The 26201-nt window shown below is 37.7% G+C and overlaps 1 protein-coding gene across 2 annotated transcripts in view; it reads left to right on the forward strand.

The window, feature by feature from the left end:
• LOC105380641 overlaps positions 1-26201 on the forward strand; it is a 100748-nt gene that overhangs the window by 13357 nt on the left and 61190 nt on the right. For both annotated transcript variants that reach the window (XM_038121844.2, XM_038121843.2), the window contains exons 4-5: positions 1283-1419; positions 18203-18366. In XM_038121844.2, coding sequence (XP_037977772.2) covers positions 1283-1419; positions 18203-18366 — 301 coding nt within the window. The remainder of the gene's footprint in view (positions 1-1282; positions 1420-18202; positions 18367-26201) is intronic.

Below are 26201 nucleotides of genomic sequence, written 5' to 3' on the forward strand. Positions count from 1 at the left end.
AAGCCGCAGATGCTACTCACAATGTAGGGAAATATGTACTGTGATGATGATGACGGCACCTGAACTCCAAAACTTGTATTTATGCTACTGAATAACTAACTAAAAAAAATGGCATAGTTCGAGATCGAAAAGATTCAAAGACAAATTCTTTACCTACTGGTAAGGACATCATTTAATGATTGATTAGTAAACTGTACTAAACAATATGCCATGTATATTTAACAGCACTGTGTAATTATTACCGGAAAACAGCTCAATAAAAGACAATCCTGAGGAGGTACTTTGACGCCCTCTCAGGCAATTAGTTTAAAGAGAATAATAAAGAGAGAAATTCCAAGAGCTTTTCAATTTAATTAACTAAGATAAGGAAATAGTTTTGCTTAATAGACACTAAGAATTAAATAACAAATGAAGTTGTGTACAATTTTTGTTTTTGAACGTTAATTAGTTATAATTTACCTATTAAAAAATTGTTAATATAAATTACTCAGTGAATACAATAATAATTGTTATATGCACTCACCATTACAATGCATTCCTCGCAAGTCGAAACAGAATCCAATTTAAATATTCGGAAATATTTATCAACAATAAAGAATCGAAATAAATAAATGGCGGGAAATTGAGTTCTCTACAAATTTATTGGTAGAAAGCGGTGAATAAATATAAATAACCATTTATTTACAAAGCTTATTGTTGTGATTTCAATCAGAAGGTAACAAATTAAATTAAATGTGCCTTCATTTTTATTTCCTCTTCTTTTTGCTTTGGACATAATATTGAATTCGTAAATATTTGTTGAGATTCATGTAATAAATTCACAGCGAGCAATGTAAAAGTTCCACTTACAAAATTCCAACATTAAATGGCCTACATGTTTTAAATACATATTTACGTTTTTGGTTGGCAATATTGTGATGCGTTGTTAAATGTACTTCAATATTGCAAATTTCCGTTTAGGAGTAATTTGGTACTACTTAGGTACTAGTTAGGTACTACTTTTCTTATTGGGACTTTTTCATTGCTTGTAAGTGTACGTATACATACTCGTCCTTTGTTTATTGTCTGTTTTGAGTCAATTTAAATTTATACGTATAAGTTTAAATATATAACGTATTAGAGTTAGCTGTAATGTTGTGCAATTTTAGTTTCAATATAAAAATCGTTTTATGGACTGCACAATCCATTGATATATTAAGTCCTTTACTTCACTACTCACCAGTACTTCACATATATTGATTTTGAAGAAAGAGGGCAAGTAATAATGGTTATGTGTTTCTAGGCGAGGAGAGTGACACCGGAGAAAACGATGGTCGTCTCTCCTTGGAAAACTCGCCTCTTCGACAAAAACGGGGAGGAATTCTCAAGGGGGGCCGCCTGTGGAAGTCTATGGATTCCGAAAGAGACATCATAGAACAGGTATGTCACACTTTATGATAATACTAAATGAATTTATAATTACAGTTCATGGATACTCGTTTATGGATAAGCCAACTATGTTTTCAGTCTGAAAGTTCCAAAATGTTTACTTACCGGGTCCGGTGATCGGTCCCAGTAGGAATGGGTGGACAGTTGGAAATTCCCTGTTTAGGGACCGTAAATGTTATAAACCGGGCCTGTCGTACACGTAACATTATTGATGCACAATTCTCGGCACCGAATTACCGATCGGAGCCACCTTTTCTAAAATAACAGATAGCAAAAATAAGATTAAAACTATATAAACATAACTTTAACAACCACATAAGAAGTACACGTTTTAATATCATCATGCGCCAGCCCGTTAAATGTTCAATTTACATATTTATAGAATAACTGGAGTTCACGTAATGACATCACCAGCGCTTGTGTGACCTCACTCGTTAATAACGTTATACAGGCATTGTATACCCTGCAGCAGAGACAGAAAAAAGGAGATAATAAATGATAAAAGAAATAATCTTTTCTCTTCTTCTTCTTATCGTGTCGACGACAAACCAACAAAGTCGCTAAATAATACATGCCCAGAACTGGTCCACTGATACTGCACCGCTGGTAGCGGTCATGAGCTCTTCCCGCGTACAGGTGTAGGGACACGCGGGGCATGAAGTAAGGTGCACCATAGTTTGTGGCGCTTCACACAAGCAGTTCAGATTTTGTGCATCCGTGCGTGTGCATAATCTTGTTTTGTATTGCAAATGTAGGTATATATACTTTTAAAATATATAAATATTTTCATACATCATACGTTCAATAAGTCAAATTTGCAAGACGGGAAAACCACTATGTGGATATGCAGATGCAGACTGGGCATTGTGCGTAGTGGACTGAAGACATACACTGGATACTCTTTCATCAATGAAGGTTCTGAAGTAAGCTGGGAGTCGAGAAAGCAGAAGACTGTCGCTCTCTCTACATGCGAAGAAGAATTCATTGCCGTAACGGAGGGCATCAAGGAATTTATGCACTTGATGAAATTATCTGAAGACTTCGGAGAGAAGCCAGCTGGACCCATAGTCGTGTATAACGACAACCAGGCTGCGCAAAACTTATTCAAGAACTTATTGGTAAGCTCGAGGACTAAGTGGGCAGATGGGAAGGACGTACAAAAGACTGAAAGACGTTTGCAATATTTCTTTAATTTTATTTCTATCCCGATTAATAAAGGTAATTAAACAACTACATCTCTTTTAATTCCACACGAATGTCGAACTCCAGTTCACGGAAGTTTAGATGCTGGCTGACCTGTTGACCAAGGCGCTATCGCCTGGACGCCATTAGACCTCAAGGATAGGGCTCGTGAGGGGGAGTGTTGTGCTGGCAGGTTAGAGAGAGAACTCGCCTCTACGCCTGGCCGTCTGCTGAACATCTGTCGTTGGTTTCTCGTAAACAAGTATATCACGCAATTGCGTTATATTTTAGAATAAATAATTATTACAGACTTTACATACGAGTTTATTTAATGCAAACTACTACTACCTACTACTCCGCTTAGGATTGCAACTTCTGCCACGCACATCGCTGCATTTGTGGGAGGGAGGTAAACGGGCAGGGTTGGGACGGGCTACACTGTGTGCACATTCGCACAGTCACACTTTAAGAGTCCACCACAGTGCCGCGCTGGCATGGAATCAGCGGCGAGAGAAAAACGATGAAATACTCAAATCTATAATGATCATTCATCTTTGACCCTCTGGCCATAGAGACCACCGCCGCATGGGGAAAGCAGGGGAAAGCCTTTCTGTTAGAGAAATAGGACGGAAAATGAGGGACAAGGGACTAGACTCTCGGTTCGGAGCATTCCATTTTAGGCAATTGCACTAGACATGTACCCGACCGCTCCCCACCAGAATAGATTTAGTTTATCACTTTTTAGCAACTAAGAACAAGTTTAATAATGTAGTATAGACAGTATAGTGCTTGTTTACGTTTCTTTACTTACTTACATTTTATACGCTTTGTTCATTTGTTAGTGCCTATCTAGTTTAAATTTTATCCAGTAATAAGTTGTTTAATATGTTTTATTATTTAGTTTTTCGTCAATAAAGTTCACCAAAATTACACAAATTCAATCAATAATCCTATTAATATACAAAATAAATACTCATTAGTCCGCATTAATTGCAAATGAACAAATGATTTTCCAGCTCTGAATGTAATCTCACCCCTCGGCTTTATCCTATCAGGGATTCAGGCGTACGAGCAAAGGTAATTCCACAGAAATACAAAATAGGTTATATTATAAATCAAATTTTGTTTGATGTGTACATCGAGTGTAAGTTTTAATTTACGTGTTTTGTTCCGGATTCGAAGTATTCCTGAGGGGTTAGTGTAGGTTTTTCCTAACCGACACCGATCGCGTAGTGAAACCTAGGTGGCGAAATTCTCGCGCCATACAAATTCACGATTACTCGCCGCGTGTAAAAACTCGCAGTGCAGACTTACAATTAGGCACTACAGCGGCCTCATGGACAATTACATCTTTGTGCCCCTGGCTCTGGAGACTACGGGAATCTGGGGTCATGACGGCAAAATATTCATCAAAAGCCTAGGCTGTCGCATGAGGGACTTCGGGCTAGACATCCATTCTGGAGCGTTTCTGATGCAGAGGATCTCTCTGTCTGTACAGCGAGGCAACGCTGCCAGCGCCTTAGGGACCTTTGCGTCGGATGCGTTCCGGAGCGAAGACACATAGTTTTTTTGTTGATTATTGTTAGGTACCTAGAGTTACAAGTTTTTCTTAAGTTTAGAATAAGTTATTTAGATTGTATTGTGTTGTGTGTTAGAACAGTCTCATGATATTTGACAAATTAGGCACTTCTACTAGTCGACCTAGAACAATGGAAGTTGGCAAGTATTGTTAAATATTACAGATTGAGGGAAAAATCAGAAAACGGAGCCTTTGTTATTGTACCCATTAGTAATTTGCCATGTATACCAACATCAAAATTACCTGCTTAGTTGTTGATGCAAATATTATATATGCTATGAATTGTGCGTGCTGGCAAAAATGTTCGAGTGCTATTAAACATAGTTAATTCGAGTCTAACTCGCACTTGGCCGGTTTTTTATTAGCAGAGTACCCTATGTGGCTGCGTGAACTACATATTTTACTTGAATAACACTCACTAATTGGAAAAGTGCATTGGTCAGGTCAAAACTATTTTTACAAAGCCAACTAGAAACATATTGATACCACCGATGTAGGCCAATGGGCTTTGGTCAGATTGAAAAGCTAAAAAAAAAGTTATCGATCAATCAATCTGGCTAGGCCGCTTTCAATCACAGGCTCTTGACTAGGTTGGAAGAGCAGATTTCTAAACCGCCGGGAAAAAAGAGTGGTATATAAAATATTATATCATGTTTGTCTGAATAACAAATACTTCTACTTTCTGCAAATGCAGGATATGGGCTCCTCCAAGACTAGAGGGTTTAGCCGTACAAACATTATACACCCAATTTACCCAATACCCCTGATCAAATAATACGTATTTAAACCGATACGTGCGATGATATGTTTTAAATAGCATTTAATTGAATTACAATATTGTTCAAATATACTCGTATTAAGCCTATTAAAACCATTATTTAAAAATATCCCATTTCTGTTTACAATTTAACAAAACACTGATTATATCATCGGTTTTCACTCACTAATGTTATTGAACACGACTTTGCATGTTCTGCTATATCTACGTAATTATGTCACAGATTCACTAATTGAAATCCCTTGTCTGCGTATAACACGTCAAACAAACTCACATCGAGCACTAGGCACAATATTGATTCGATTACGTTCATTCGTTTAGTCTACACAAATTGAAACGACCGCTAACAAAATTACTGCCTTTATGTAACGTGCAAAAGTTACTAAAATATTGTTTTTTTAGACTAACAAAGTGGCCACACGAACTAATAGCGGAGTGGTTGGAATGGAAGTACTCCATCAATTCTGTAGATTCGGTCCGCGGCCGGGCATAATACACACGCGAGCAATGAAAAAGTTCCATTAGCAAGATTAGCAATTATTCCTAAATGGAAAATACCAGCTTAATGTTGCCGTCCGCAATATTTAAGTACGTTCAATAGCGCATAAGAATATAACCGCCGCACTCGAATGTCACAAGATCTCCGCTCCTGCAAAGAGCTGGTTCTCTTCTTATCTTCGAGGTCGCCAGCAGGCAATTCGCAGTGGTCCTTCTGTTCTATCAGATTGGGCCGACTTTACTGCTGGTGTTCCTCAAGGCGGTATTCTCTCTCCTTTGCTTTTTTCTACTTTTATAAACTCCGTCACGTCTAATCTTCACTACTCTTATCACTTGTATGCCGATGACTTGCAAATTTACAGCCATGTTAAAATTGACGAATTAGATGCTGGCATTGCTGGGGTGAATGGTGATCTCGACGAGATACTAAGGTGGTCACAGAACTTTGGCATTTCCGTCAACCCCAAAAAGTGTCAGTCCATAATTGTAGGTAGTTCAAGACTTTTATCCTGTCTGGACTACACCACTGTACCTCCAGTTAAATTTGACGGTCGTGTGGTACCTTACTCACCAACTGTTATTGACCTAGGACTGACTATCGATCAACACCTGAGTTGGGAGCAACAGTTGGACAAGGTGTCTCGCAAAGTGTACGCTTCTCTCCACTCCATGCTTCGCCTTAAAAACTTTCTTCCTCAACACACGAAATTAGCATTAGTCAACTCACAGCTCCTACCGATCCTGGACTACGCGGATGTGTGTTATTTGGATTTGACCGAGGCACTTCTCAATAAGCTTGAACGCTTATTGAACACCTGTATCCGTTTCGTTTTTGGGCTACGTAAATATGATCACGTGTCCCAGTACCGCGCACAGCTAAAATGGCTCCCCATCCGAGATCGTAGAAATCTACGGATTCTATGTCTCCTCTTTTCTGTCCTCCACGAGCCAAATACTCCCCCTTACCTTAAGTCCATGTTCAACTTTCTTTCTGACACTCACACTCGTCATCTCCTCCAAAGCTCCTTCCCGCAATGTCTTCAAGCGACTAACCCGTGCTCATTATCTCAGCAAGTTAGATAAGTAGCATTTTCTTGTACCTCTTTGAATATTATAATTTTGTATGTTTTATTGTATATATAATTGGTATTCGTATATATATATATATATATATTTATTTATTGAATTTATAGTATATTGTGTATATTTTATGTATATCTATTAAGTTAATTATCAAGTGACTTTATTTTGTTTTTGCTTTTTCAATTTAGTAACTACTTTATTTTTGTTGCACCTTTCTACTAGTTTTTCTGTACCTCCTGTAGGTTGGCTGGTAGAAAATGCTTTTAGCATTAAGTCCACCTTTTGTACACTTATATTTCATATTTGTGCAATAAAGTATCTAATAATAATAACCATGTAAAAAAAATATTTTGATAAATACTAAAAGTGTTAAAAAAATTGGGGTAATTTTTTGTAGACATTTTGTATGTGGAACTGTTTCATTGCTCGTGAGTGTATATTGGTTTCAACACTTGGCTTTTGTTATAGCGCCTTAGATGTGTCCGGATAGCAATTACGCTTGCCCCCGTATTACATTGGAGCTAAAGACAACACTGGTGCTCTGGGTATAAAAGGGGCTATGTAAACCGACAGGGGATGACTCTAAGGGCCATAAGAAATATATTACAAATTCCTGAAAAAAAAATGCTTCGCTCTAGAAACTTTGATGATCACGTGACTTTTTACTGGTTTTTCAGAATGACTCCCAGAGTTACCCTCTGTCGGCTTAGTGTTCCACTTTTGCTACATCGTATACAGCCCTATTTAAGCTATTTTCTATACGAGGCCACCGCACATAGTTGAAGACTAATCGGTTCTATAATAGGGTTGGTATTATAGCTTACGAACTAATGAACTTATCTAATACCCCTGCGGCGCTTGCCAGTTGACTTCACTTTGCTTCACAGATCAAAATAAATCTGTTTCGTGATAACTGTTAAGTCTCTCCGTGTCACTCTGGTAAAATATAGTGTAATATCTACCACATAAGAGAGCACAAAAAATAAAGAGTTAATGTACTTTTAAATTTTCTAGTAAGCTTCGATTTACCGAAAGGAGTAGACTCAGTTATGTTGCCTATAGACCAATATTCTAAAATGTATGTAGATGATCTATTATTGGACTGACAGAACGCCTATTTCAGCTTTTACAACATCCAGGCTTGCTGCTCCAGTTTACCCGGGAGTTAGGCTGGCTGAAACTAGTGGGATTTGCACAAAGGAACGAATTTTTGTATTTAGTAAACAAGTAAAAAACATTACCCTCGGGTAAATACTGGACAACCCACCCATGGACATCGGATGTGCACACACCGGATGTGACAAACTCACACACTCTACCAACATTAATATTTAAAATAGGAAATGTCATGTTTCACTTCAGATTTGGGAACGGAGACGGAAAACAATACACAACTGTATAAAAAGCTCCCTTATTACTTCCACATTAAAACTTGAACGCACGGAGTAGTCAACAAAGGAAGCAAAAATAGGAGAAATAATTCGGTTTCAAGCAAATTTTGACATAGTTGTAGGGATGGTGTCTGAAACAACATAATCAAACTATTGATGGAGGAGGATGGGGGGGTAAAGCTAAGGGCAGGGGGATGTTATATATTTTTTTAAATTCAGCATTTCTCATTATTATCTTGGACTATTATCTATACAGCAGGTCTATACAGGGTTATGTAACATAAAAAAAAACCTTATAATATATAATTTTGTACCGGCGGCACACGCCAAATGATCCGGGGTGTCGATATACAGCACAATAAAAGGGACAATATATTCGAAAACTATAGACTTTTTACTGAGGTCATATTGCGATATTCTGGTCACTTCTGAGCTGGGCTTAAGTATCAGCCCTCCAAGGCATGACGTTGACTTTTTGGACACCATCTATAACTATAATCTGTGTACGAGGTTAGAGTTAAAAAAACTACAAAAATGCTACAATTTTAAACATTCTCTTTGCCAGTAACATTTCCATTTAAAACAAGGCTTGGTCGATATTTATGCAGGCATGTACTCGTATTGTTATTTCTGGAAATCTATGTGAAACTCGTGTGAATAAGCGTACAAAGGTAATATACGCAGAAACTATTGGACATACGTATGTACCACACAATATAACTGTGCTTTTAATAAACCCTCTCTTCGTAGAACCTTCGTTGAAGCGAACCATATTGAATATCATAAAATCAAAACTCATAACTTCGAAATAAACCCAGTCTATTTCTGTAAATTTTGTACAATACACTAGCGAGCAATGAAAAAGTTCCAGTGACATATACACTCACGGGCAATGAAATGGTTCCACTGAGAAAAAGCACCAAATTACTCCTAAACGGAAAAGGCTATCCTAATGACACCTTATGCAACATTGAAGGACATTTACCAGAGCATCAGGTCAGGACATTACCAGCAAAAAACGGTAATATTTTGTTAATTTTTTTATTAAATGTTTAAAAAAAGGGTCGTTTGGTGTCGAATTTTTGTGAGTGGAACTTTTTTATTGCCTGTGAGTGTACCTATAGATCGGCAATGACAGGTGAAACTCTTTCATTTCCCGCAAATATTGTAGTATTTTCATTGAAAATCAATTCGATTTACCTCTGGAAAAGCCCCACGGTAAATACCTATCAAAGTGTGCAAACTCAAAGGCTCTCGAGACACGAATATCGTATATCTAGATGTAAAAAGAAAGGTACATGTTAGAAAAGCCACAGTCGCGTTTCACACACCAGCTGTTTGCTGGGTCAATAACCTCTCATGAAATGAACTCTCACTACCCCCCGTCGCGTCACATTGATTCAAAAAGAACGAGAGGGCGTCATCTAGCTAGACTCTATAGCTAGGAGAGCACCAAACTTTTGCTGTTTACCTGATCAGGAATTCAGAATAATTATGTGTCTTAATAATTTAAGATTTTGCTGGCTAACTTATAAAGGAATAAATACTTAATTAATAAATAGTCATTTATTTCACGCTAGATACCCATATCCCACTTTTATTATCTTGACCTTTAAATGATTTCCAATGGGAAACCTAGGCTACAAAATTTTGCCTGATGAATCCCTATATTACAGTCCTGTTAAACATATTAAATTTCAACTAAATAAGTACTTGTATTTCAGAATAACCCTAAACCAAGCATATGGTTTCTTATATTTTTTTAGTACTTGAATGTATTAAAGAGATTACAGATAAAATATTTTGCAGGTGTGTAATACGTTCCTGATTAGGGTAAAAAAATATATCACTAAACTTATAATTCACATCGGTCTATAGCAACGTATCGTATATTTAATATGATAATTATTATGTTTATAATCAGTGATGTTAAGATGTAAACAGCCGGAACTTAGCCGTAGTTAATGTAGGTATGTTTTCCCGCACTAAACTTATAATAAATGTTTTTCCACACTAAACCTAGACACTAAATTATAAATAGAATTTTAAATAAATTGTGACGCAAATAGAATAAACTCTCTCCGTTCAGCTCTTTTTAAAATGTGCTTCATAGCGAAGTTACATTTCTGTGAAACGTAGACTTTAACGCTCACCAACAACGATGTTTATGGCTCCAGACATAACTCTTTTTCCTCAAAGATGTACCCACTCACGTACTTCAAAGCTATTTCAAACCAAACACTTTAGAGAAAAATAGCGTCCTCAGACTAACTTTAAGTGTTCTTTGTGTTGCAAATTATATTTTCCTAGCTTATTTAACGTTACCAACTAAACATTTACATAGCCAAAGAACTGTATTTAGGATCTGCATAGTTCTTTTCAATGAATCTGCTGAAAAGTGTTCTTATCTCAAATACATTTTTAATAGTAAGACAAAAGTTATCTGGGGAATAGTTCTGATGCTGTCGCGTCTGAATGTTTGTGTTAGACAGTGACAGCAACAATTTTATTCCTCAGATAACTTTCATTGTAAAATCAGCCCTTAGTAGATAAATTTTTCCAATAAATGTATGTGTCCATGTTACAGCTTTTACGGTACGCTATTACCAATTTTTCCTACCTCCTGCGGGTTGACTGGCAGAAAATGCTTTTAGCATTAAGTCCACCCTTTGTACTTTTATTTGTAATATTTGTCCAATAAAAAATTAAATAATAATAATAATAATTACGATCAGGAAATTTAGTAACTTGAACAAAATAATAATGTTTAATAGACGACGATCAGATATGATTCTTCTAAATTTTCCAAGGGAGACGTACCTATTGTTCTACACCAGTGTTTTTCAACCTTTTTCATGACGCGACCCCCCTGGTATAAAAAAATATTTCGCGACCCCCTTGACCCTCTCGGTTTTTTATCATGTAGGTATGTATGTGTATGTTACAGTATTCCCAATATTCATTCCATACGACGTATTTATGGTCTCCATGATTAGGATTCGAAGTACATACTTACCGGATTTAAAAACACATTATTTTACAATTACATACATCGGATACATGTCGCCATACGGTACATACCTACGTACATGCTATTGCGACCCGGAATTTCTTTTCCGAAATTGGATTTTCTTTCTGACTTTTTTGAGCATTTAAATATCTTGAATAAAAGTTTTCAAGGGTGAATTGAAAATAAAAAGACAAAATACGTGGCTTTACAAAAAATAAATACTTGTGGTCGTCGTCTTTGAACCAGGCAGGAAGAACTCCTACGCTATGTTTGCCTATTCGTGGTCTATACTCGAGAACTCGTTTACCCCAATGGTTATCGGTTCTTCAGCAGATATGACCAGCACACTACCACTTCAGCTTGCATATTTTGACAGCTATGTCAGTAATCTTAATCCTCTGACTGACGGAAAACCTCATTTCTGATACGATTTATCAGAGAAACCCCAAGCATAGCTCTCTCCATAGCACGCTGAGCGACTTTAAATCGGTGGACTAGTCCTACCGTCAGTGTCCACGACTCTGCACCATACGTCATCACTGGTTGAAATCTTTAGTCTTCAGGCTCTCAGGGATGGCCAAGGAGAATATGTGCTGACGAAGTTTTCCGATTGTAGCCCAACCCAGTTGGATGCGCCTTGCAACCTCCTTGTCGAAGTTGCTTCTGCCTAGCCGAATAGTCAGCCCGAGGTAGACATATTCTTGCACAACTTCGATTGTGAGCATTGTACATGACTTTTGTCTTGTCCAAATTTATACCCCGATGCCTACACGTTGGGAAGCAGCATTTAGACCACTTCCATCATCCAGCTGAGTTCCTGCAGAGATTCTGCCATAATAACGATGTCGTCCGCAAAGCAGAGAGGTGTGACATGTACTCGCCATTCCACGTCCAGCGGCATCGCACAGACTCCTCAACTCCTCGATATAGCGCCAGTCGATTTGAAATCTCTGCAACGCTCTAAAATAGCCCATGTCTCGATGGAGTTGAAGGCGTTTTTTTAGTCCACAAAGGCTAGATACAGAAGCTAATAATACTCTTCGGTCTTCTGTGTAATCTGCCTTACTGTGTGGATGTGGTCTATTGTACTAAAACAGATCCACGATGAGATATTAAGAAAATTTTCAGTAAAAGTTTTTTTTTGAAGTAATAAGAGTCTTTCTTAATAAATTAATACTTATTGTCTTTATTGTTTTTTTACTAAAGTTCCCAGTTTTTTCGCCCCTTGGCGACCCCCCTACAGAAGCTTCGCGACCCCCCAGGGGGTCGCGACCCACAGGTTGAAAAACACTGTTCTACACCTTCGGATCATCTAAGTGATGATAAATTATAATAGTATAGTATTTTGTAGTAAAACTAATATTATAAATGCGAAAGTAGCTGTGTCTGTCTCCCTGTCTGTTTGTTACTCTTTCACGCCAAAACTACTAAACGGATTTGAATGAAATTTAGTATACATACGGTCTAGACCCTGGGAAAGAACTACTTTTTATCCCGGAATTCCTACGGGAAAACTTTTTAAGGCGAAGCGAAACGCGCGGGAACAGCTTGTATGAAAATAAATAAAGAGGCCAGCAAATAATACTCGCCATCACCAAGGTCGCAAAGTAAATTAATATCCTGCACGTGCCTCCGAAACCGGAAGAACTTCAGCTCGATAAAAGCAGTTCAAACACTAATGCATTTATAACAACATTTTAAAACAAAATATTAAAGTACTCCCGGTTTGGTTCATCAATGCCAACATCACTCGGCACTCGTCTGGCACTCAGGCCAAGGTTGCACTTCCGTCGTCTCTCCCTTGCATTGCCAGAGTGCTAGCTTATCTCCAATCCACTTCGCATTGCTGGTGTTTAAGAATCATAATTTTGCATAACTTCGATTTTATTCATTCAAGTTCATTCCTGAAATTTGCAGGAAAGAGAATGAATACATCAGCTCTCTTGGATGAATTTAATATGTATGTATGTAGGCAACTCCCCCTCCCCATTAAACCTATCATCGCGTTGATAGCAGTCATTAGCAAAATCAAAATGTTCATTCAGACTACTACTTGGCTTTTCTTTATATAAAAATATTTGGTTCTTATGCCTTTTTAACTGTGCATCACTTTCATTGTCATTTAGTAAATACACCACTTCGCCCAACTTCTTTACAATAACACCTTTTGTCCAGTGATATTTATTTTTGTTTACAAATTTATTGTACATAACAATGTCTCCCGGCACAAAGTCGGATCGGATTGTTCCCCCGTAGTACTCTGTAAGGACTGTTTATGTTCGATGGATGAGTAAATAATCCCTTAGGCGTGTTTATACAAGTTATATTATTTGTATCTTCCAAAATCAGCTGATTATAAGCACTAGACATATCTAACTTAGTAAACTGTTCGCCACCATGAAGCCTGGAAACAATTCTTGCACAGTGGGCAGCGGATATTTTTCAACGAACAGCTGTTTGTTAATTGTTTGAGAGTAATCTGCACAAATACGGACTGACCCATTACTTTTTAAAACGGGAACAATGGGAGACGCGTAATCGGAGTAATCTACCGGTTTAATCATGCCTATTTGTACGAAGCGTTCAATTTCTTTGTTAACTTTTTCTCTTAGTGCAAACGCGACTGGTCTAGATTTCATAAAAATCGGTTTTGCATCTTCCTTTAACTGCAAACGCACTGTGTACTTATAAAAACAACCTAGTCTATCCGAAAAGGTATGTGAAAACTTTGTTAATAACATATCAATCAGTTTGTTATCGGGATATTCGCCATTGCAATATTTTATTGGAGCTATTTCTAAATGAAACTGCGATATAAAATCACGTCCTAATTAACACGGGCCGCCATCTTGGATTACGTAAACATCGAGTATTTTAGTGACATCCAAATAAGTAATGGGCAATTTTGCTATACCTAAGCAGTTAATGTTTCCCCTGTATAACTTATTAGCTTTTTTCGGCTTGACACTAGCTGTGTATCCTGAAAATACAAGTTATAAGTTTTCTCGGATATAGCTGTTACTACCGAACCGACGTCTATTTCGAACTTTCAGGGAATATTCCTGATATTTATAGTTATAGACATTGGTGCATCTCTATTAGAACGAATGTGCAAAATCTCACCATCGTCATCGCCCTTTTCCACCTAGCCAGAATCCACAAAGTTGACTCGTTTGCACATCCTACGTAAATGACCCTTCATGTTGCACTTGGTACACTTGTACCTTGCGAACCGAGTACCGACACTGATTGGACTTGTGGCTCTTGCGGTCACACACTGTACACCTCTCACTATCACTAGCCGGCTGGTTGCCGTCGGAGCCTTTCGCTATCGCGAACACAGGATCAGAACTGAGGGTACCCGGCGGCGCGCTCATGGCCGCCGCGGCTGCCCCCGCGCGCGCGCACCGCACGCTCTCCGCCACGTCGACCGCCTTTGCCAGGGACAGGTCCTTCGTGTCCATGGCAAACATCTTCTCCCGCTCGGCACCCGGCAGCATTCCTATCACGAATTTGTCAAGTCATGAGTTCTCCAAGTCTTTGAAATTGCAATGCGCGGCGAGACCACGCAGGCGCGCGGCCCACTGCGCGTGCGTCTCGTCCGCGCGCTGCGCCGCCGCGTAGAAGTGGTACCGCTCTGCGAACCCGCGACGCCGTGGTGTGAAGTGTTGGTCTAACTCCTTCACTATATCGTCGAAACTCAGGTTCTCCAGCAGTAACTTCGGTAGTACTAAATTGCTTGCTAGTTTATAGGTGTTCTCACTGAATGCGCTCAGAATGATAGCACGTTTCTTCACTACCGCCTTGTCCCAAGATGCATCGTTGTCATTTGCTAAAAACCACTGCTTTAATTGCATCTTATAAGAAGTCCAGTCCTGTATTGTGTGGTCAAAACGTAAGAAGTTTCCGAAAAACGCACTTGAACTTGGACCTGCCATTTTTATTTATTAATGTGGGTAATTAACTCACTCGCCGCCACTGTTGTATACGGGAGATACGTGAAACGACTGCTGGCTTGTAGCACACTGACTGTATATTCAATAGAGCCCTATACGTAACGGGCAGCCACACCTATACATATACCTATGTAATATCTATGTTTACAACTCATACGAGTATCTCAGTTTGAACTTTAGTTTTATGCAATTTGAAATAAACTTTATCATTGAATAGCTGTCGGTCCTTAACACTAAACGCCAAGTTAATGGAGCAAGTGTTCGGCACAGGGGCGGTGCCTGGCGTGAATAAATAATTGTTAGGCGGTTCCTACACTGCCCCGCACCATGTTGTGTGTTGCGTGAATTGCAGGCGGTAAGTACTTTTTATGTAAACGTTGGATTGTGCATGATTTCTTTACCAATGGATAAACTTACAAGCAAAGTTCGGACACGCAACTTGCAGCGTGTTGCGTGGCAGTGTGAGGACCGCCTTAATCCTGAAGCTACGGAACCGATGCTATGTCCGCCTCCTATTGCGAAAGGGAATGGGCGGGAAATGAGTAATTGCTCTGAGTGCATCTTCATAGAAGTTTACTCGCTCGAGGTGGATGCACTTCTATGTTCTATGAACGTTGCCATTGCTATTAGTCTGTGTGTATTAAGTGATTTCGGTCCCCTGTGCGGTAGACGGACGGATATAATGAATAACGGATGCAGAAGCTATTTGACAGGGTTCTACCTTTTTTGGCATAAGATTTTTTTGCCTAATCTCGTATTGCATAGTAACGTTTGGTCAAAGTCTCGTTACGCCGAAAATTGTATGGCATAAATCTCGTTTAGTAAAAAGTTATTTCGCATAACATTGTTTAGCCTAATAATGGTATGGCCAAATCTTGAATAGCCTAATAATGCTATGGCATAGGTTTATACAAAGTAATAATATTCGTTTGGCTTTAACTTTGACGGAGCGTCTCCCTACATACTAGCGCAAACTGGTGCCTTGTATTGTTTCCGCTGTTTGGAAAACGCTCCGCTCCGCTTCGCTGCGCTCCGCTTTGGTTTTGATGAACATGTGCACCTAACACGCTCCTCCTCGCTTTGCTCGTCGTCGCACCTATTTTTAGGTTTCGATCTCATGGGGTTTGTAATAATTATATTGGTCGTTAACTTTCGATTTTTTGATCATACAATATCGTGATTTTCGGGATGTAGGAGAAAAATACCACAATTTGTACATTTACTACATACTTAATATATTATTTATTAAGATAACATTAGGAGAAACAAGATTATACATAGGTATAGACGAACATAAATTTGAGCAAACGAAAGTTAGGTGTTTAAAGATTGTGCCTAAAGAGTTTTAGACGAAACGAGCCTTATGCCACATAAGTCTTGGCAAAGTGATGGTTCGGCCAAAAAAGTTTAGACCATACGAGTTATGCGAAATGAGTTTTGGTCAATAAAGATTATGCCAGATGAGCGGAACCCATTTGACAGCGCAAAAAATATTTTTACAAAAATACACGCACATTTATGTCATACATACATTGAGTATGAATGGTCTGGAGACGAAATAGGCAGACGTGAAAATTTTGACTGCAAGTAGTTTTTATAAATCGGTGGGCCTTTCTGGCCCACTACCGCGGCAGAGGGGAACGTCCGTCTATTTCGTCTCCAGACCATTCATACTCAATGATGTTATATCATACAACGAATATTTTATTGTGTGTTAAGTTTTGTACTATTGTGCTTAAATACGAGGATGAAGCGATTCTGGGAGTCGTGATATTATTATATCAAAAGCCTTCTGCATCTGTCAAATACCGAGCTGGATTTAGCCCCAATTTCTCCATAGTCGGTTCTATGGTCCCTGGTCTAACCTACCAGGGATTGGTTCATCAATCGCACTTGGGCCCTCTTTTATTCCTAATATTTATTAACGACCTTACCACCAACATTAAACATTGCCATTTCTCCTTTTTTGCTGACGATTTAAAAATTTATAAAACCGTAACCTCCATAACAGATGTCAAACTTATTCAAGAAGATCTAAACAATATTAAAGACTGGTGCGATCACAACCATATGTCAATAAACGTGAGTAAATGCTACTTCATCAAATTCACAAAAAAGAAATGTCCTCTTTCATCTTCTTACACTATAGACAACACTCAACTAACAGAAACAAGTGAAATAAGAGATCTCGGTGTTATCATTGATAGCAAACTCAGTTTCAGTTCTCATTATGATAATATTGTTAAAAAAGCAGCTCAAATGCTAGGGTTTCTAAAGAGAAATTCGAGGGACTTTCACAATAACAAAACTAAAATACTTCTTTACAACGCGCTAGTTCGCAGTCACCTGGAGTTCGCCAGCGTGGCGTGGAGCCCTCACTATACGGTGCACTCTCAGAGGATTGAAAGTATACAAAGGGCATTCACCAGATACTTGGCATTCACTTCTACTGGGATATCGCACAGGAACACTTACGACCAGCGTCTAAACTTTTTCAACATGCACACGCTGCGTGACCGCCGTATTGTACAGGATCTAGTATTTCTATATAAAATTATTTCAAACCAAATTAGCTGTATTCATCTTTTCGAGAAAATTAATCTATCAGTGCCATATAATCTTCCTAGAAAACCAATCAATAAAATCTTTCATATTAGTACTTGTAAAACAAATACTGGTTTGCACGCTCCATTTAACAGAATTTGCCAGGAGTACAACGAAATTAGTACTAAGCTTCCGAATATAGATATCTTTAGTGACAATCTACCGAAGTTCCAAAGTGGAATACTGCAACTATTTTCAGTTTAAGTTAAGTATAACTATAGTATGATATTAGTACCTAATTTAAAATAACGGATTTGCAATATTTGTTCACATTTAAATTTGAATTCTATTATTAAGTTAACACTTTAATTTTGTTATAAAATTTTAATTTTGTTATAAAATTATTTTTTTTTAATTTTTAAGGTTTGTTGATTTTAAAATGTTGTATACGCCTGTAATTGGCATATCGTATTAGATTGTAAGACCTTCTTTCGATGTATATTTTAAAAACTGTAATAATATGTATGCTGTTGGTGTATCTTTAATAAATAAATAAATAAATAAATAAAATCAATTATCCGTCATCTCCATATAAAATTCTTGACAGCTATGTAAAAAGTCAACAACTAATACCTGGTTATGCTCTAACCGGCAGAATTTGGCACTTAAGTTTTTTGTGGTAATAGGTATGACAAGTTTAAAACTGACGACATAATGACCTACAACTACAACAGATTGTGACCTTGTCAACAGAAGGAGGAGTTGCGAGCTACGGGCAGCGACGACGACGGGACGACGGCGCGGTCGGTGCGCTTCGTGGTGGCTCGGGAGGCGTGCGACGGCGAGCCAGCCCCGGCTGAGCCCGAGGCCACCACCCGCCCCGATACAGAAGCCACTAAAGACGCCAACACTCAAAGGTATGTCTAATGAATACAGTAATTATCCACTTCTGGACATATGCCTCTCCTAAGGAGCGCCACAACCACAACACTCGGTCCACGGCCGTCCTCATCCCGCCGCTACCAGGGAACCGCTTTAGGTCGTCGCGTCGGTCCAGCGGGCAAGAGAGCGTCCCATGCTGTTTGCCTGTTCGTGGTCTTCACTCGAGAACTCGTCTACCCTAACGTTTATCAGTTCTTAATACACTCAACTCATGAGCACTAAAGATGTTCCAGTTACAAAAGCACCTAATTGCTCCTCAACGGAAAAGGCTAGCTTTATGACGCCGTCGCTAATATTGAAGCAAGTACATTTAACAGGGCATCAGAATATTACCAACTAAAAACGAAAATATTTTAATCATATTCCAAATTAAATATTTAAAAAAGGATCATTATTTGGTTTCGACATTTTAAGTGAAACTTTTCATTGCTCGTGAGTTTTAAGGGCTGGATGTAAATGTAACCTACCACGTACCTGCGAAGAAGAAAATTTCATTTCTACTCTATGCTACAGGTCTAGGCGATAAATTGTGGTCATTCATATTTATTCCTTGAACTATAAACGCTATCATCAGATTAGGAATGATAGCAGTTTTCTCCACCGCACAATAGACTCTACGAGAGTACATATGTGGCATTATATCGTTCGTTGGTAAAGTGCCAAATAACCGGTAGTGCCAATTCAGAACAAAGCACAGCCCTATCACTGAACAAATCTAGAGTGACATGGTCTACCGTCCATTTCTAGGCTGTGCCATAGTGTTCAACTATTGTATTTTGTTATAAATTCAGCTGCACAAGCTTTATGATTGATTAATAAAATTACAAAGATTCAACAGATACTCAAATATTATTAACAACCACGTCGAAGTCGTTTTTAACTCGGGGGTCTAGGAATGGTCCACAATTGTCTTATTTGCTGTTATAATGAAATGCTACTTTATGCTGTACGTAAGTATAAATTCATTCTTTTTAACCATTTTTTTTATTTGTAAAAAATAGCTTGGTCGTGATCGTTCTGCGTTTAAGTGTAACTTTGAATTAAGATTTAATTACGTTTATTAAAGTTTTGCAGTGCTTCTGATTTTTAATTCCTCATCATGATCATCATTGGCCAATGCATCTATGCTTAATTTGGATTTGGCGGTGTTTCCAGATATTGTTGAAGCCTCTTTGTTTAAAATTTTCCAGCCATTTTCCAGCGCGTATAAAAATTGTGTGGTTATGTTACATTTTCTAATTAGCCCAGTGTTGATACTGTCATACTTGTACAAGCATATAAAGTATAGTGGCGGCAAAAAAATCTTTACATGAGCCGTTTCCCTTGACTGCGTAGCTGCCAGTTGAGTTTTATTTTTTTGACAAACAATCATTGCTCTGTGGGTTTGAGAGTTTTGTTCAACTCAGAAAACGCCGTCTTTTTCTCCAATAATGTAAACCTTTTTTTTTAACAAACGCATCATTGGCGCGAACATTCAATAATTGAACAAGGTTTGGTAATAATTGCTTTTGATTACAATAATATCATTTTTATCGCACAAATGGGTCGGAAGAAACTTAAAATAGAAGAAAAGGCACGAGCACTGATTTTGCTTGAGAAAGGAGACTCTGTTATTAGCGTGGCACACGATATTGGCGTTTCAAGAGAGGCAATTTATCAGCTCAAGAGATTGGCTAAGTCACTGCCGAGCTGAAACTATCCCAGAACGAAAACCAGGATCCGGAGCACCAAAAAAAAACTTCAGCTAGGACAGATACAATGCTGAAGAGTGAAGTGTTGTCTCAGCCGTCAATTACAGCCACTGAGCTAAAAAATAAGCATCCTGAGCTCCTTCAAAATGTGGGAATCAGGACTATTCGCCATCGTCTTCAAAAAGATCTTGGGTTGCCTTGTCGACGAGCTGCAAAAAAGCCTATGCTAACCGCCTCTATGAAGAAAAAAGGTTAGATTTTTGTAGAAAATACCAGCACTGGACACCTGAACAGTGGAAAAAAGTAATGTTTAGCGATGAAAGTACATTCAGGTTGGTCAGTGGAGGATCCAAATTCATTAGGCGTACAGCAACAGTCTCAAGGTATGACGCAAAATATACAGTGAAAACCGTTAAACACCCCGACAGTGTCATGGTTTGGGGAGCATTTAGTGGCAACAAAGGTAGAGGTGGCTTATACTTCCTTCCCAAGAATGTTACAATGAGGGCAGTACATTATATCTCTGTGTTGGAGGAGCATCTTTTGAATTTTTGGCATATTCATGAGTGTGATTTTTTCATGCATGATGGAGCCCACAAAGCCAAAAGTGTGAAAAAGTTTTTAGCTGACCATAAAATTAATGTATTAGAGTGGCCCGGTAATACACCAGACTTTAATCCCATAGAGAACGCATGGAATCATATGAAAAACAAAGTTGAAGAGAGCCGGCCCTCTAACATAAATGTTCTGAAAGAAACATTAAAAACGCTGTGGGTACATATGGATGCCGATTATTTCAAAAATCTTGCAGAATCTATGCCAAAACGGATGCAGCTAGTAATTGACAGCAAAGGAGACATGACAAAATATTAACATGTATATAAATTATTGTACTTTTTCTGATCTTTTACTGAATACAATAAGCACTGATTAACGTATTTTTGATGTTTTATTCGCCATGTAAAGACATACATAAATACATTCATATAAAGGCGACTTCTCGACTCTACCCATAGTTCATCGAGGGTAGTTGCTCCCCTACCGTCGAGACTAATTATAATTGAATCCCATGCAAGTCAATTTGCTAACTCAATTGTAGTCCCGGGCACGAATGTCAACAACTAGAGTTCCATATACTCGTAGTGATCGTTTTGTTCGGAAATAATAAAAGTGATATAATTTTTCACTGAATTGTTTCTTTTCCATTATAATTTATTAGGTATAATTTAATTTATCAAATAAGCAGAAAATTTAAAGATAAATAATTGTATTAGCTATCGGTTTATACTTAGATAAGCAATAATTACTTCCAGCATAGCATCAGTTCATCATTGTGCTTTATCACTTTAAAAAAAAGTAATTGTAGCGAATCAATACTATTCCACATCGCCTGCGGATAATAATAATTATTTCAAACAGACACATAAAAAACTGTGCCTTATTTTTCTTACAAACTAAGTTTTCAAATAACGTAACCTCACGTCGCTATAGGGATTATAGGATAAATACTTACCTAATTTTGTTTATAAATTCTTTTTCTAGACTTTATTTATAAACATACTTTAATATACCTACGTATGTTGTAGTCAAAGAGATGAATCTAAACGATGCACTTTTGATGCACTTTTACCATCATAAATGTAATTGAGTGTCTCGGAAAATATAAGGGAAATTCTCTCTAGCTTGCTTTGCCGCTACGACGAACTGAAGTGTGGAGAATATAAATAAAATTTTAAGACATAGGTAGTTTTTATTATAGTTCGATACTTTATAATAAAATACGCATTTAAAGACATATTTTTTCAAAACAAAAAAATGCTATAAGCATCAGTTAAAAAATACACTTAAAATAAATATACATAGGTACAGACGAATTGAGAACGTCCTCCTATTTTCTAAGTCGGTTAAAAATCTACAGACTTTTTATTTATTACGCTTAATATACTTGTACTTAAGCTATTATAATATTCACTAAGGTGGCCGATTTTATAGAACAGAAACTTTGAATGCAAATAAAAGAATATGGATTGGGTATTTTTGAGCCAGGATACCACGATACGGGGCGGTAATTCAGACAAAGCTTGTGGTGAATAATGTACATACGTATATCATAGACTAATATACTAATCGAATTTTGAACAGGTTTCGTCAAATTTTTCGTACAATTATTGTACATCATTCACCACAAGCTCTGTCTGACTTGTCAAAATAGCTATTTTAAGCGTAATCATACATACACTATACGATACACTCTTACCTTATCGTATAAAATCAAATATAATTACCTTTTTGTATAAATATAACGAAACCAAATAAAAAAGCAACATTTTATGCAAGGAAAATTCTCAGTCGCATCCCCAACAACCCATCTCGCCCAAGTGCTGTTAGTTTGTGATGAATACTTTCCCCGACATTTTAAAAGGAAAGTGCATTGCCGACCCTGGATGGTCACTCTATATAACGAAAAACTAAGTTTCGGGGCGCGGCTGCGTGAGCCACTAGTTTATCTTGTATTATCTATAATAATTATAGACAAATACATAAGTAATTAAATTTAAACTTAATTAATTACCTAGCTACTGAAACGTAATTTTTTCCAAATTTCATTATAGGTATATATTATATAGGTGTATATATTAATTATTAATAAATGAGTATTTTAGTATTTCAGTATTAAACGTGCCGATTGCACGACAGCTCTCGTTCGTTCGTTTTTCGTCAGTATTGAATAGAATAGAATAGTTTTATTTCTTTCTACAATTCAGTAACAAAATAGCGACCAGACCACTTATAAGTTAAAAGAAACCTGTGCCAGTGAGACACTGCTCTTCCATTTTGTATAAAATTCAATATGCTTAGATAGAAATAGAACAAGTAGCAAAAATTAAAATATTTAAAATAAATAGGCGCAACCTGTAAATATGTAGGCACATTTTTTTATAAATACTCATACGTTTTTGTTATAATATGATACCAATAAGCCCCTTTAAAATAAAACAACCTTAGTTTAAAGTATAGAGCAACCCTCCCAAGCTGTTCGACATTAATATCGTTCATCGTTGGGGCAACTTGGTCGCGTCCGGCGCGGCGCCTCCGCTGTCTTCTCCATTTCCTGTTGATTTGTGTTCTCCCGGCGACAGGTTTCACAACTTGCTCACTGCCGATATGCAAATGAATTAAGTGAATTACAACTTCAGTTACCAGTTGTTATTACTGTGAAACACGGGTTCTGTGCTAAGTTAAAGTATAATTTGAGCAGAGGGAGAAACTAAACTAAATAATGTCATAAGAAATGCACGGAAATATAACTTAGGTAAATACGTAACGAATAATTTTGGAAAACTTCGGTGTTCAGTATAATTGACTAAACTAGGTTTGGGCTTGCAACCGCTGTTCGCCATTACGTACCGGACACTCTGTATATAAATGTTACTATAAAATATAACGGCCTTTGTCACGGCCACTGCCATTTGGGCAGGCAGGACTGAAATAACACTGAAATTTTCAGCGTTATCAGAATTATTATTTAAGTGTCGAAGCGGTTTAGCGTGTGGGTGTCCGCTGAACATAAATATGCATACATAATACTCACGACTGTAATCCCCGAAGGGGTAGTCAGAGGTGGCTTGCAAACGACCCACCCACTTTTTGCAGTACATTATTGTACTCACGTTATTGACGTGATACTGGTAGATCGCGAACCGTGTCTTCGTACTTTTTGCATTAGGTAGGTACTTTTGCACTCACGTGTAGGACACGAAATGTATACATTTCCTTACAGTTTCATACACTATATTGTATTAGGAAATGTATAGAATAGAACACTATGTGTGATGAATAAAATTTTTAAACTTTATTGTTGGCAAATAAGATAACATGAGTGTCTATGTTACGTTAACCCATTATAATATAATTATCTAAGGTTAAAATCCACAGGATCCCTAAAGCCTAAAACATAAAAAATATAGCAACATCGAAGCCGCTATGAATTAATCTAGCTTTTCAGCGATCCGTATTTCGCCTCAAAGGCCTTCTTGGAAAAATATTCTTAATCAAACTAAGGCAAAGGAAATTTTAATCACTCATGTTCAAAGAACATTCTGAATCAAAGTTGATAAAACTATGTGTGTTTCTAAAAAAATGAAATGAGGCATTTTAGTTATTGTTCTAAAATTTTAAACGAGTATTTATGATATATTACCTTGCAGTTAATAAATTTCATAATCAAAGCCGCAGCAGCCTCAAATTTACGCCTAGATGAGTTAATTACATATTTTAGTACTAATACGCATTAAATATTCAGTAGATACATTATAGAAATTTATATCTAATTATAAATTCCAGTAAACCAATCAACGTCATTGAGTATTTGCGGTAAAATTTTGTATTATAGCGAAACTACGATACTACGCTTACAATAGAAACGAAAGTAGAAAGGCCTTACGTAATTATCTATCTAATAACACAGCCGAACTGTTACTAGGCGCCAAACCAGACAATTTCAGAAACTTGTAGTTTATACAATACAGGTGTTGCAAAAAGGGTATACTAAGCCGAAACCGACATGTGCAGCATGGTATATCTAAGCCCGAAACTGAAATCAGAATTTTAAAATTCGCGAAAAAATATATTAATTTTTCATAGAAACTTAGTTGGTCGCTTGATTTTTTACTATGGAGAATGAATATTTCATTTCGCGAATTTTGAAATTCTGATTTCAGTTTATATTTTTTTTATATTTTATTCAGTTTATAGCAGTGTTTTTCAACCTTTTTCATGACGCGACCCCCCTGGAATAAAAAAATATTTCGCGACCCCCTTGACCCTTTTGGTTTTATATCATGTAAGTATGTGTATGTTACAGTGTATTCACAATATTCATTCCATACGACGAATTTTTGGTCTCCATGATTAGGATTCGAAGTAGTACGCTTACTTATCGGATTTAAAAACACATAATTTTACAATTACACAGTACACACATCGGATACGTGTGGCCATGTACAATTGTACATAGGTACGTACGTCTAATGCCATTGCGACCCGGAATTTCTTTTTTGAAATTAGCTTTTTCTTTCTGACTTTTTTGAGCATTTAAAAATCTTGAATAAAAGTTTTCAAGGGTGAAATGAAAATAAAAAGACAAAATACCTATAGCTTTACAAAAAAAATATACTTATGGTCGTCGTCTTTGATGCAGGCAGGAAGGCCTCTCATGCTGCGTTTGCCTATTCGTGGTCTATACTCGAGAACTCGTTTACCCAATGGTTATCGGTTCTTCGGTAGATATGACCAGCACACTACCACTTCAGCTTGCATACTCGTATTTTGTCAGCGATCTCGGTAAACTTAGTCCTCTGACGGATAACTTCATTTCTGATACGATCCATCAGAGAAACCCCAAGAATAGCTCTCTCCATATCACGCTGAGCGACTTTAAATCGGTGGACTAGTCCTACCGTCAATGCCCACGTCTCTGCACCATACGACATCACTGGCAGGACGCACTGGTTGTAATCTTTAGTCTTCAGGCTTTCAGGGATGGCCAAGAAGAATATGTGCTGACGAAGTTTTCCGAATGAAACCCAACCCAGTTGGATGCGCCTTGCAGCTTCCTTGTCGAAGTTGCTTCTGCCTAGCCGAATAGTCTGGTAGACATATTCTTGCACAACTTCGATTGTTGCCTCACCAACGATCACCGGCTCCGGTTCGATGTGAGCATTGTCCATGACTTTCGTCTTGTCCCAATTTATACCCCGAAGCCTACACGTTGGGAAGCAGCATTAAGACCACTTCCATCATCCAGCTGAGATCCTGCAGAGATTCTGCCATAATAACTATTTCGTTCGCGAAACAGAGAGGTGTGACATGTACTCGCCATTTATACATATGCCATGTCCAGCGGCATCGTACGGACTCTTCAACTCCTCGATATAGCGCCAGTCGATTTGAAATCTCCGCAACGCAAAATTGCCCAGGTCTCGATAGAGTTGAAGGCGTTTTCATAGTCCACAAAGGCTAGATACAGAGGTTGATTATACTCTTCGGTCTTCTGTGTAATCTGCCTTACGGTGTGGATGTGGTCTATTGTACTAAAACAGATCCACGATGAGACAATT

This window comes from Plutella xylostella, chromosome Z (genome assembly GCF_932276165.1).
Source record: "Plutella xylostella chromosome Z, ilPluXylo3.1, whole genome shotgun sequence".
Lineage (NCBI taxonomy): Eukaryota > Metazoa > Arthropoda > Insecta > Lepidoptera > Plutellidae > Plutella > Plutella xylostella.